The sequence below is a fragment of the Bison bison genome, unplaced genomic scaffold, assembly GCF_000754665.1.
Source record: "Bison bison bison isolate TAMUID 2011002044 unplaced genomic scaffold, Bison_UMD1.0 scf7180017864295, whole genome shotgun sequence".
Taxonomy (NCBI): domain Eukaryota; kingdom Metazoa; phylum Chordata; class Mammalia; order Artiodactyla; family Bovidae; genus Bison; species Bison bison.
The window spans coordinates 7,280,153-7,293,879 of NW_011494867.1; the positions used below are offsets into that span (position 1 = coordinate 7,280,153).

At 53.1% G+C, this 13,727-nt stretch overlaps 1 protein-coding gene across 1 annotated transcript in view; it reads left to right on the forward strand.

Annotated features, from left to right (window-relative positions):
• The window catches only part of BCO1 (beta-carotene oxygenase 1), a 32,364-nt gene that overhangs the window by 10,309 nt on the left and 8,328 nt on the right, over positions 1-13,727 (forward strand). Inside the window, 5 exon segments of the mRNA XM_010850795.1 lie at positions 79-208; positions 1,751-1,898; positions 3,389-3,536; positions 5,956-6,179; positions 8,126-8,383. Coding sequence (XP_010849097.1) covers positions 79-208; positions 1,751-1,898; positions 3,389-3,536; positions 5,956-6,179; positions 8,126-8,383 — 908 coding nt within the window.

Here is a 13,727-nt window from a genome sequence, read left to right on the forward strand (position 1 = left end):
TCACATCCCTGGAATGGCTCAAATAAGTTCAGATAAGTTTCAAATAAGCCTGTGATGATTCTGCTGCTTCTCTTTCAGGCGAAGTCTACTACAGGAGCAAATACCTGAGAAGTGATACCTACACTGCCAACATCGAAGCAAACAGGATTGTGGTGTCAGAATTCGGAACAATGGCCTATCCAGACCCCTGCAAAAACATATTTTCCAAGTAACTGTCCGTTTTGTATCTAGTCCCGCTTTCCAATATCCTTGACGGTCGAGACAACCAGCGTTTGCTCCTCTGACGGTGTGTTTAGGGTGGATGGAAAACTTCCCATGATGGCCTTTGACCATGCAGGCTACGTACTTCTGGATTACAGATAGCAGGCAAGGCAAAGAGCATCTGGCAGATTGTCAGATGTTCTCCCATATGGCTGGTGGGAGAGCACTTTGAAGTGACCTATCAAAATTACAAACACACATTCCCTTCAGTCCAGAGAGGTGCTTGCCTGTTTCTGAAATGACAAATGTACAAGGTTATTCGTGGCTGAATGATTTGTTATGATGAGGAACTGAAAATAACTCAGGTGATCATTAACAGAAGAGTGTTAAATAAATCGCAGTAACACTATACAGGAAAACACCAGGCAGATATAAAAAGCACTGAGGATGCCCTCTATGTACTGAATGGAAAATTCCCCACTGCTAAGTGGGGAAAAAGGAAAAAAAAGCTAAGTGTAGAAAGAGCATATAATATGCTGTAATTTGTGCTATAAGGCAGGGGATATCTAGGTTTGTTTTTGAATGTGCAGAAAGCCTGGGAGAAGGCATGGGCGAGGTAGGGAACCAACGGGAGGAAGGACGGGGGAGATTTTCAGTTGTACACATTTAAAACCATCTGGGTTGTGATGCATATGAATGCCTTACGCGTTCTGAATTGTTGGCCAGGGAATCAGGCCAGTGGTCATCATCTCCTTTCTGATAGGCTTTAGACACAGAAGGGGTACATTAGGGTAGACTGGCCTGGAGAGGGAAGCTGGTTTCTGCTTCTCCAGAACTGACATCATCTCTCCAATCCCAGCTTCCAGCGCTGGGGGTCCCGCAAATAGCAGGCTGGGAACAGCCATTGCAGACGGGGGAGGAGCCAGGGGGCAGCGGGAGGGAAGGAATTGAAACCGCAGCTTGTGCGGCATCCTTGCTGTTACAGTGATTGCCAGTAGGGGGAGCACTCACCAGTACTCGGGGCCAAGACTTCCTGCTTTGAGTGTGCCTTCTAATCGGATGATCAGTTCTTAACTCAGTTTACTTTCCTTTTTCAAAGAAACGAATTTCTTGGACAAAGTTGAGGTAACGAGGGTGGATTGTCATTCCTGCTCAAAGCAGAGATCAACTGCTTTTCTAGTTTCGGGGGAGCCATTATGGGTATGTGTATGATTTCTATAGAGCTTCTTAAAATACTTGAGAACTGTCCACCAGCTCTTGATGGCTCTGGTGGGGGAGACCTTTGGATCTGGGGAGCTGGGGAGGGCTCAGTGGGCAGCCTTGCTGTCCCAGCTGACTCCCTTCTTAGCTGATTGGTTGTGGTGGTGCTTTGGGTTAACTTGATCTCTGGACTGTCAGATTCCTCAAACGACCAGTTGTGACCCAGCACTTTCCCTCCCTTAGTTGAAGTAGAGTGTTTTAAGTGGTAGGCGAACTAAAGCCATCTGGAGTAGAACCTTCCAGCTGAGTGGACACAGTGGTTGACCTGCTGACTTGCTTTCCTCCCCAGAGCTTTCTCCTACCTGTCCCACACTATCCCTGATTTCACAGACAACTGTCTGATCAACATCATGAGGTGTGGAGAAGACTTCTACGCGACCACAGAGACCAGTTACATCAGGAGGATCAACCCCCAGACCCTGGAAACCCTGGAGAAGGTATCAGTGAGTCTACAAGCAGCCTCAGTGCCTGACTTAAGGAATGGACCCTCTGCGGGGAGGCCAGGAGGCTGCAGGCACTCAGAGAGGAGCCCCCTCTGAGCCCCTCGTCTCGGGCATCTTAGCACTCTGCCCTGCCATCTCTGTGTCTGAATTCGTTCCTAGCACTCCCGTGACAAAGGAACACAAACTAGGTGGCTTAGGTCAACAGAAATGTGTTCCCCCACAGTTCTAAAGGCCGGAAGTCTGAAATCAGGTGCTGGCAGGCCCTGTTCTCTCTGAAGCTTCTAGGGAAGGAAACTTCTTTGCCTCTTCCTGCTTCTGGTGGTCGCCCCTTGGTTTACAGATGCCTCGTTCCAATCTCTTGTAAAGATGCAAATCACCCACCCTATTCCAGAATGACCTCATTTTAACCCTATTTCCAAAATATAGACACGAGCGGTTAGGACCTATTTCAACTTGCCTTTTTGGAAGGTCCAGTTCGACCCCTGACAGTGTCGACAGTCCTCGGCACTGAGTGGCCCCTCAGTGGAAATTTGAATGAATGACAGACAGTGCTGGGCTGTCCAGGACCCCCAGCATCCCTGGAGAGGAAGGCATTAGGCAGAGAGCATGGGTGCAAAAATCAGCGCCCACGTGGATACCTTTCCTGGGCAGAAGCGAATCTACGTTTTCACAAAGATCAGTAGACCCACTTTCAGTTTTCTCCAGCTGGCTGTTCAAAGCCTTGATGTCTTTGCAATACATCTTAACGATCTGTTCGAGGGAGTGCTTTTCTTAGCCATGAAATCATGTCCAGCTCCTCTGAAGCTAGGCAGCATAGGTCCAACTGAGGAGCACTTTCCACAAAGCTGCAGAGAGGAATCACTAGGTGAGAAGGAGGTAGCGCCCGACTTTTGGCTGAAGGTTGTGCCGTTCTCAGGGAGGAAGGGCGGACAGCTGGTTCCCTGGCCACCCCATTGCTCTATGATTGTGGCCTGTTTGGAGTCGGGATCATTACTGAGGTCGTTAGTCAGTGTTTCCCTTTGACCAAATGCTTTTCGTAACCTCTCCGTTCCCAGAATAACCCTAGGAGAGAGGCCTGGGGATTTATGCCTCTGTGGGATACAAAAGGGGAGGATTTAAATGACTTCACCAGGGCCGGGATTAGCACCCAGGCTGCCTCTCTGCCCACGATGTTACTTGGAGCTCTCTGCGGTGAGGCATCGGGTTTCCACACCGAGGCCACCCGGTGGGGCCAGAGAGGGACAACCGTCAGAGAACACACGTAGCTCACCAAGCCCCCTGCAGCCTGTGTGCTGTGGGAGCCCCCACGAGGTTACATCAGGTCGCAAGAGGAAGCGTCTCCTTTAAAGGCAATATCTGCCTTATTTTCAGGTTGGGAGACATGGAAAAATAGCCATCACCTCTCTGAGCCTGGAGTCAGGCAGCTCTTGGCGGGACTTTGCCCTCTCCTCTTTTTAAAAGCAGCTGACTGTCCTGTTCTGCAGGTTGATTTTCGTAAATATGTGGCTGTAAATCTGGCAACTTCACATCCTCACTACGACGCTGCTGGAAATGTTCTCAATGTTGGCACGTCCATCGTGGACAAGGGGAAGACAAAATATGTGATCTTTAAGATCCCTGCCCCAGTCCCAGGTGGGTCATCCTGGGGCTGGGATGAGGCGTGAACACCAAGGTGGCTCTTTGGGAAGAGTTCTGGTTCTGGTTGATGGCACAACACTCAACCTGATACTTGCCCACATCCATGACTCAGAGGACCATGGACTCGCTTTTCTCCTTTAGGAGAAAAGGGATGATGCTACGTTTCCTTTTGGAAGAAGTGAATCCCTTTGCTCTTTCAACCTCCTTTTCTTTCGATTCCTGTTTATTATTTCATTAATTTATCTGTTAATCATGTATTTATCAATCTATCCACTGATGTTGTCATCCATCCATTATCCATCCTTCCTTTCATTCATTCATTTTTTAGTTTTCTGACAAACCTCCATCTGTCAGGGCTGTGCTGCTCTTTCTCATCCAAGCCCCAAAAGCCAGGCTCCCCGGGTTGTTCAGGGAGCTCAGGCCTGCTGGCATCCACTCCAGATTCCGCCCTGTTCCCTGAGCCTTCTAGACATTCTTCACTCAGGCCCGGGAGCCTGGCATGGCGCCCAGGCTGATTGTGATTGCGCGTTCCTGCGGGGGAGAAGGGTGGGACTCCTAGCCCTTATTTGGGCAGGACCCTCTCGCAACCACACCCAGGAGACCAGGCCTCCGAGGGTGGCTGTGCGGGCTCCGGGGATGGTGCAGGACTGCGAGGGTGCTCAGCTAGACCTTCTGGTTTAGGAAGACAGGTTTCCATAGGAGATTGCCCCGGCCCCTCCCTTACCATTCTGTAGAGCACCCCCGTCCAGCAAATTCCAGGCTCCACTGGCAGACAGGAATCCCTGGGTCCCATGGTGCAGTGAGTGCTCTTGTTAAATGGAACCCCCGTTAATTGAGCCAATAAAGGGATGCAGGGTCCGGCTCAGGATCCTAGAATGTCCCACCTGAGGGTAGGCTAGCCATTTGAGTTTGCCACCTCATGTTCCTGAGGACCGGGAGCCCCAGGGGATCGGGTGACGTCCCCACGGCTCACAGCAGGTACCCTCCGCACCTGCTCCAGGCTGGCGCTTCACCAGGATTCACACCTGCCTCCCGCCTCCCAGGCCAGGGTGCCTTTCCTTCCCGTTTGCTTTGTGTTCCATTTGTTTAGTGAAGAAAAGACCTACCTACCCCACAACCAGACAGCCTGCCTCCCACCAGCCAGCTGTTTACAGGGTGCACAGGTGGCCACAGGAATGGCAGGGACGCTTGCATGTAACTCATTATAACCCAGCCGCAGGGCTGGGGGGGAGGCCTTTTGGCCAGCAGCTGACTCATCCTTGCAGAGGAATAAGGAAACCGAGCAGTCCCAAGCACCTCTGTGCTGGGTGCCGGGTGAGGCGCCTGGCCTCCTGCAGTATTTCCTTCAGTTCCCCCCTTCCCTCCAAGGGTTGTCCCTCCAAAGAACAGAGGAGGTGGCCAGGCTGAGGGGACTGTGTCCTTTGGCTTAACCCTGTGCCTCTGGCTGCCCCGCCAAGCCTCAGTTTCCCATCTGTAAAATGGGAATCATACAGCCGACCCTGACTGCCACAGTCTGTCACATCAACACAGGCGCTTGGGCTCACTCCTAGGTCCTTCAGAACAGGAAATGCCAAGAGAAATTCACAGAAACCCTGTGAAATGCATGTCAGATGATGGACCTCAGCAGCATGTCAAAGCTTCATCTTGGGAAGCTAGCCCACGGCCCGGGCGTGGCTGTGCTCAGTCGCTCAGTCGTGTCCGACTGTTTGCGACCCCATGGACTGTAGCCCACCAGGCTCCTCTGTCCATGGGGATTCTCCAGGCAGGAACACTGGAGTAGGTTGCCATGCCTCACTCCAGGGCATGGCCTGGGAGACTGACGGAAATACAGAGCCGTGGGCCCTGCCCCACAGGCTGAGTCAGCCTCCACACTTTGTCATGACCCCCAGACGATCTGCGTGCACGTTCAATGCTTCAGGAGCATTGCTCCAGAGCCGGGGTTGCAAATGTTTTCTGTAAAGGGCCCCAGAGTAACTATTTGAGACATTGCCGGCTGTGTGGTCTGCGCCACGTCTGCTGGACTCTGAATCCTGAAGGCAAAGCAGCTGTGGACTCTGCAGGAGGCGGCAGCGTGGCCCTCGCTCCAGATAAACCTTTATTTTGGAAGCAGGCGGAGGCCAGCTTAGCCCCAGGCCAGAGTTACTGACACCTGGCCCTAAGGCCCAGAGACCCAGGGGCCTTGAGCCTGGGGAGGCAGCGGTTTCAGATGCTAAACCAGGCCCCTGGGTCGGGTGGGGGGAGGTCCAGTCCCTGCCTCAGCCAGGCAGCAGCCCTTCACCCGGTTTGCTGTCGACTCTCAAAGGTTCTTCTCAGTGGGGCGGGCTGAAAGGCTGGGCTGTAGGATGCGGTGGCCCTGTGGTGTCCTTGGGAGGCAGTCAGGTCCCAGCTGCTCCTGAGGCTGGCTTCTCTCCAGGGGGCAGGAAGGAGGGCCGGAGCCCCCTGAAGGACACGGAGGTCTTCTGCTCCATCGCCGCCCACTCCCTCCTCTCCCCGAGCTATTACCACAGCTTCGGAGTCACCGAGAACTACATCATTTTCCTCGAGCAGCCTTTCAAGTTGGACATCCTCAAGATGGCCACGGCTTACATTCGGGGTGTGAGCTGGGCTTCCTGCCTGGCCTTCCACAGGGAGGACAAGGTAAGGCCTAGCCGGGGAACCCCCCACCCCGCAGCCCCAGGACAGCCAGAGCCAGCCGGAGGTCAGCAGGCAGGGGTGGGCGGCTCAGCGGGGGAGGAAGCGAGCTCCCAGGCAGTGTACCCAGAGGCACCAGCTAGCCTTCCAGAGACTTCTGAGGCTGGGTGGGCCTTCACAGGGGTCCCGAGTTAGGGCAAGGGGCTCAGCATCATCTGTTTAAACAGCACACGAATGTAGAAAGCAGCTGCCAAGCCCCCTACTTCTCCCCATCCAGCCCTGGCAGAGGGCCCCCTCCATCATCCATTCAGCACCGCTCTGCTCCCCTTCCTGTGCACCACGAGCATCCTTGGGCATCCGTACAGAGGTGTCTTTGTGGCCACCCCCTCTTTAATGCCTGCATTCTCAGGGAGGAGAGGAAGCAAAGCAGCTCCCCAAGGTCCCTCCCCTGCTCAGAACCTTCTGCTGGTTCCCCGTCTTCCCCAGAATCAGACCCACAGGCCTCACTGGCCTGGGAAGGCCCTCATCATGCCCTCAGCCCAGCCTCTGGCTCTCTCCTACACCTCAGACCTGCCGCACACACGTTCCTGCCTCAGGGCCTCTGCACTTTCTGCCCCCTCCACTGGAACGTTCTTCCCCAGCTGGCTCCCTCCCCTTGTGAATCCAGGTCTGGCTCTAAGGCCCCCACCTCCATCACCAAGGTCCCCCTAGCTGTCACAGACCCCTCCCCACTACCAGGCTTTCTCCACCTCCCACCTCATTTTCCCAGTCGTGCTCAGCCATCATCCTTCACATGTTGTACATTTGGTCACTGACCCTTGGCCTCACCCCCACTGGACTATAAACTGCATGAAAGTGTGGGGGGTTTATCTCTCTAGTTCCCCCGAAAATATGTCAGTGTTTGTGGCACGAATGAGCTGGGCAAGGGGGCCATCAGGGGGCCGGCGGAAGTGGGTTTGCTCTGGGGGACCACCTGGAGCATCAGGGCCCCATTGGCCTCCAGGCTGCAGGGATCCCCCAGGGATCTCTGGCCCCAGAGAGTCCCACAGTGAGAGCCCCCGAGCCCTGGCAGGGCTTTGAATGCATTTGTAGAGTTTTCTGAGCAGTCCCTGCAGCTGACCCCTGGATTGGGTTTATGGGAAAGAAGTGCCTGTCCCTTCACCCTGTGTTCATCTCCCACTGTCCCTTCTCCTCTGCAACACTCAGCCCTCATCACCCCCACTTAACTTCAGAGCTTGATTTTGGGGAAAGAGAGAAAGAGACGATGAGCCAGGGAAGGTGGCTGGAGCCTCCTCTCCCTCCTTTCAGAGGAGGATGGTTAGGCCAGAGCTGCCAAAAGAAAGAAAACACCCCTTCACCCTCGGATTAAGCAACTAGGGCTGTAGATACGGCTAATTGCCACCCAGAGCGATACCGCCTATGACACCCAGAGGTGTGTACGGAGGCCTACTGGGCTGATATCAGCTTGACTAGACTGGTCACTCAGCACTGCAGCCCTCCAGGGCAGCCTGGTTGCTGGGACAATCTGCAGTGGGCCAGGGCTTTGGTGGGGGGTCCAGGACGGGGTTTCAGGGGCTCTGGCCATGGGTGGGACCTGAGGAAGCTGACAGGGCTGGTCCTCCCCAACTTGGCCATTGCCGGGGAGCTGGCCACTTGCCGCCCACCTGGATCTCAGTTGAATGAAGGTCGGGGAGACGCTGCACTTTCAGGGCCCTCCCTGAAAGGTCTGGTCCTCCACGTGAGGCCGAGACCCCATGCGGCAAAGCTTCCCTCCTCCCCATGGCTTCTGGTGAGGTTTGCCCCCTGGAGTGGGACAGAGAGGCTCAGAAAGGGGAGGGGTTGCTTCAGGGTCCCGAGCAGGTGAACCGTTGGCTGGGGCTTGTCCCCCACCCAGTGCTGCAGTGTGGGGCTGGCAGAGGGAGCGCTGAGCCCCGGGCTGCATCTCCTTTCAGACTCACATCCACATCATCGACCGAAGGACGCGGAAGCCTGTGCCGACCAAGTATCACACGGACCCTATGGTGGTGTTTCACCACGTCAATGCCTACGAGGAGGACGGCTGCCTCCTGTTCGACGCCATCACCTACGAGGACGGCAGCCTCTACCAGCTCTTCTACTTGGCCAACCTGAACGAGGACTTTAAGGAGAACTCCAGGCTCACCTCCATGCCCACCCTCAAGAGGTTCGTGCTTCCCCTCCACGTGGACAAGGTAACGGCTTGAGTTCTTGGGGAGGTGAGCCCACTCGGGAGGTGGCTTTGGTTCTGATTTCATTGACACTGAAATTCAAAATGAGGTGTTCTTAGAGAAAGGCAGAAAATGCTTTCATTATTTTTCCAAATATTGAACATATTCAGGGTAGAAATTTTAGAAAATACAGATTAAGTGAAAAGGAAAAAAATCACCATAAGCCCATTGCAAATATATTTGTATTGCCTCCCAAGTCTCTCTCTCTCCGTAGATAGACAGGCAAATAGACAGGAAGATATACATACATATTAGTATATAATGATATATATGCATATAACATATGCATATTGTATATATACATCAAAGCTGTTAAAAAGTATGTACAGTATGATTTTCTTTTCTGAAACTAATATATAGCATATAAATATGTATTTCTTAATTTTAGAGAAAAATTGCGCTGTGCATAATTTTTAACAGCCTTAATGAAATATAACTCACGTACCATACTATTCACCCATTTTCACTCATTTAAAGTGTACAGCTCAATGGCTTTTAGTATATTCACAGAGTTGCACTACAATCAATTTTACAATATTTTCATTTCCCCCAAAAGAGCCTCCCCCATTCCTTCCACCCCCAGGTAACCACTGCCCTACTTTCTATCTCTGTGGATTTGCCTATTTTATTTCATATAAATGGAATCATACCGTAAGCAGTCTTTGTGGCTGGCTCCTTTCACTTAGCATGTTTTCAAAGTTCGTCAGCACCGTGGCACGTATCAGTGCCTCTTTTTTTATGACTGAATATGTACACACTGTTTTTTGTACTGCTTTTCCGTCCTCCTCATATATCTAAACATCTTTCCATGACATTAAACATTCTTCTGTGACATCATTTTAAATATTTGCCTGACAATCTGCAGTGGGGATTCATCTCCAGTTGCTTACCCATTTCCCTGATGTTGAACAGTCCTGTTCTTGCATTCAAAATGACCACCAGGCCAGACATTACCGTCAATTAGGGTGCTGCTGCCTGGGCTCTGGGCTTGGTTTTAAAGGCTACAGAGGCTTCTGGCTCCAGAACTTCCTTACTTCATGACTTAATTCGTTTAAATGAAACCCAGTTGAGTTCAATTCAATTTTGATGGCTCATCTATACTGAACACACTCTGTGTACCAGGTACGTTGCTAAGCATTTTATTTTCTTTACCTCACTTAGTGATCAAAACCTATGCAAGAGATCCACACGTTAGCCTCATTTTACAGATGAAGAAACTGAGGCTCAGAGAGGTTAAGGAATGTGCCCAAGGTCACACAGCCTGGTAGCAAAGCCAAGACTGGCTCTGAGCCCTTCCTTGGAGCTGGTAAAGGGTATAACTCTGCAGATCGCCCCAGGGGGTCACCTTGACCCCTCACAGGGCCCCCCTGCAGGCCTAGGGAACAGGAGACACTCCTACATGCCCAGGGAGGCTTCCGCCACCCCCAGACCCCTCCCAGCCAGAGGCCCTGGGGCCTGCACTTGAGCCCAGCTACGTCAGACCACAGAGCTGGGTCCTTTCTCCTGTCCAGCATTTCCCCCATCTGCAGTCACTTGTGTATCTCTGTCATGATGTTCACTGTATTTCCTACCACTTCTGTTAAATTTACAAAATCACATTTTCATTTAAATCAACTCACTCTTTCCCTAGCTCATTTGGAAGGGAACCTATGACAACCCAGGGCAAAGCCAGCGTTGCGCGCTGCCAAAGGAGAAAGTGATGACCGCCGAGTGCTGTGATGAAGCACAGGCCCCGAGCACTGGCCTGATGCTGTTGCTCTTGCCAAGACCCAATCTCTCCCTTAAAGAGAACACTGGGAAAGTATTCAGTGTTAAGGGTGTAGTGGCACCTAACTGAGACGCTCTCCTTGACCCGGTTGGGAAGACTGGAAGAGAAGAAAGGATTAACTTTCTCCTGGTATGATTCAGGGCTAACGAGTGAACAGCAGGGCCCACAGAATCTCCACCTGAGCCCCTGGCCTCCGCGCCCCCCCCACTCTGGGAAGTTCCACAGTGCAGCGCTTGGAGCATTTCCTGGCTCCAGGGTGCAGTGGGGGCGGGGTGGGGGGCTGTCACCCAGAGGGCGAGTCCCGAGGCCGACCCTTCCCCCTGCCTCACAGACCTCAGCACAGAGAGGAAGCACTCTCCCCCGACGCCCGCAGCGCGGGATTCTGTCACCTCTTAACAAGCTCGAGAAACAATCTGCTTCCTTGGAACCAAGCTAAGAAGTTTAGCCTGTACAGTTTAAACAGGCGCTGCGTGAACCATCTGCAAAGAAAAGTGAGCGCTGGGAAGGGTAGCTCTGGCCACGCTTTTTAATTGCTATTTATTGTCCCTTAAAAAAATGTCTTCTTGCTTCACTGCATGTGAACAGGGGAAGGTTGAGCAGGTAGATATAGCCTGTGTGTTCAGATCCAGCAGCTCCGATTCCATCCCATCCACAGTCTACATTACGGAGGGGCCTTGGGGGCGGGCGATGCCACCATTTCTCAAATGCCCTTCATTCTGGGGCCTTTGCACATCGCTGTCCCTCTGTTGTCCTCTTTCCATGAGTCCTCCATTCTCGTCCCGGCCGCAGGTCGGACTGGCCTGGGGGCTCTGGGACCACCAGTCCACTGAAGGCAGAACCTCTAGGGGAGGGGTTGGGATGGGCATGGCTCCCAGGCACCCCCCACCCCCACCCCAGGATCCTAGTTCCTGCTGATCCTTCAGGTCCGGCGTCCTGACTCCCTCAGTGGGTTTGTACATTCCAGTGGCACCTACAGCTCTTTGCTCACATTGATCTCAGGAGTAATGAGCTTGTTGGGTCACCTCGTCCTGTGAAAGGTCCCAGGGGGCCCGGACTCTCGGTCTTGCCAGCCATTTATCCCCTGCACCCATCACAGGGTCTGGTTCTCTGCAGGTTCTCTTGAAGCCCTTAGATATTTTAAATGAATGAATGAGAAAGGTGATGCAAGGTCTCTCAAAGGACACAAAGCCTTCCTTTAGCAGTTGGAACACTTCCAAAGTGGAAAGCGCCTTCCACGTAGAATGGGCTAAAGTGAATGAAGTGTGTTCAGAAGTCTGAGGTCTCCCAGCTGTCCCAGATTCTCTGGCGTTTGGGCCAGCTGGGGTCAGAGGAAGGAGGGGCCCGTTGGTACCCTTGGCCTGTTTGTTGGGGTGGCGTGGGGGTTGTCTGAGGCGGAGCTAGGCCTCCAGGGTCCTGGGTGGTGTGGCCCATCTGTGCCAGCTGCCCTGCCCTCACCCTGCAGGGCTCCGTGCACTGCCATGGGGGTGGCATCTTTGACCTCGAAGGGGTGGCTCCAACTCCTGGCTCCGTGAATTTGATTTGTCTTGTGTTCAAATAGCAAGAGAAGCCCCGTTTCTCGAGGGCCCCCTCTGCACTGGGCCCTGTGTTAGACGCCTTTTCTTCTCTTAGACCCAGGCCAGAGGGGCCCCTGCTCTGGCTTTTCTCCAGTGGCCCTTCTCCACAGGGTGAGGAACCCACGGGGCCACAGGGTGCCCACCCAGAAGGGCACCCTTCCGACCCCAGCCATACCTGGGATCCCTGAGTTCCTTGCCCAGATGTCCCACACCTGCCTCCAGCGCCTGCCTCTGTCCTCCTGAGGGCAGACAGTGCTCTGGTGTGTCGGCCTCAGGCCCACGAGGAAGGCAGGGAGAAAAGGGGGCGGGAAGCCTGGGCCCAGAGGCCGGCCTTCATTCTCCCCTGCAGCCCATTCCAGAAGGCCAAGGAGTCCTGGAATTCTAAATTCACATGCGTCCTTCCAGACCCAGCACTGTGCGCTAGAAACCTGCCGCGATGAAGCAGTGTTCTCTGTCCAATGCAGCGGCCGCTGGACTGGATGCCTGGGCTATTGAAATGCAGCCAGTGAAGCCGAGGAATGGAATTTTAAATTTTACTGAATTTAAATTTAAATAGCCACCTGTGGCTGGGGGTGGTTGCCTCACCCCGGGCAGCACAGTTCCACAACATGTTGAAGCTCTGTGTATTAAGTAAGGGAAGATAAAATGGTATTTGACTTAACCATTCAATGTATGTGGACAAAGGGTTGGTGGGCCTCTGCGCTCATCCTGGGTCCTGCAAATGTTGTGTGAGTGCTGAGTCACTTCAGTCGTGTCCGACTCTGTGCAACCCCATGGACTGTGGCCCACCAGGCTCCTCTGTCCATGGGGGTTCTCCAGGCAAGAATACTGGAGTGGGTTGCCATGCCCCCCTCAAACGTGTGGGGGCGTGTAATGGTCTGCATGCTCCTCACTGAATCTGCATGTGAGTGCTTGAAGTTATTTGTCATCCCCATGACAACAGATGAGAAAGAAAGTAACGTGCCAAACGTCGCAGAATCACCGTAGGATTTGAGCTGGGATTTGGGTGCTTGTCTGTCTCATTCCAAGTTACTAACTACAGTGGGTTTGGCCCTGGACCAAGTGTTTTCATAACCATTATTTAATTTAATCCTAACCACGGTGCTCAGACGCTGGTCGAAGGAACCTTCGCTTGCACTCGCCATCTGTCCAGAAGTTACAGATTGCCCCCAGTTTTACAAACAAGGAAGCAGGCTCCAGTTCACCTAGTCTCAGGGAGGCCTGCCGGAACTCACGAAGAAACCTATAGAGTCAGATTTCACACCCAGGACTGCCAAACTTCAAAGCCAGTGTTTTGGGGGGATGACTGAGATTAACTTCTTCTCCTGGGACGTCCCTCGCATGGAAGAATTTCAAAGCCAGTCTGCAAGATTTTATTGAATTCTGGCTGGAGAGCGATTTCTTCCCAAAGTCATGCACACTGGCCACAGAAAGCAGCCGAGTCATGCTCGTTACTGCTGTGTGTGGAAAAATTCATGGTCCATGCCTCAACCAGTCTGACCAGTTTCATGCTGGAGCTAGAAAACATGTCCGCAGACCGCCTCCCTGAGAATCAAGCCCAGGACATGCACTAGAGGCCCGTGGCTGCTGCCTCGTGACTACAAGGCAACGGGCAGGGCCTCTCACCGTCTGTGAGGCTGCGCGCACAGGCGGAGGCAAACAAGAGCTGCTCCCAACAAGACGCCCAGTGTGCCGGGCGCTGGACTACTGATTCTTACAACCACCTGCAAAGCACGTGTTCTGCCTCTCGAGCGTTCACACATTCCTTTAGCAGTTGCTTCTTAGGAGCTGCCTGGTGCCATGCACAGGGTGAAATGTGGTCACTGTCTTCACAGGGAAGACAGCATCAAAGAAGGAGCCAGGTCCATAAAGGAGATAATTACAGTGTGGGACAGACACCTTGGAGACACTGCAGACTGAGCTGTCAGGGAAAGGGACGCTGGAGCTGAGACCTGTGGGAGGGGGA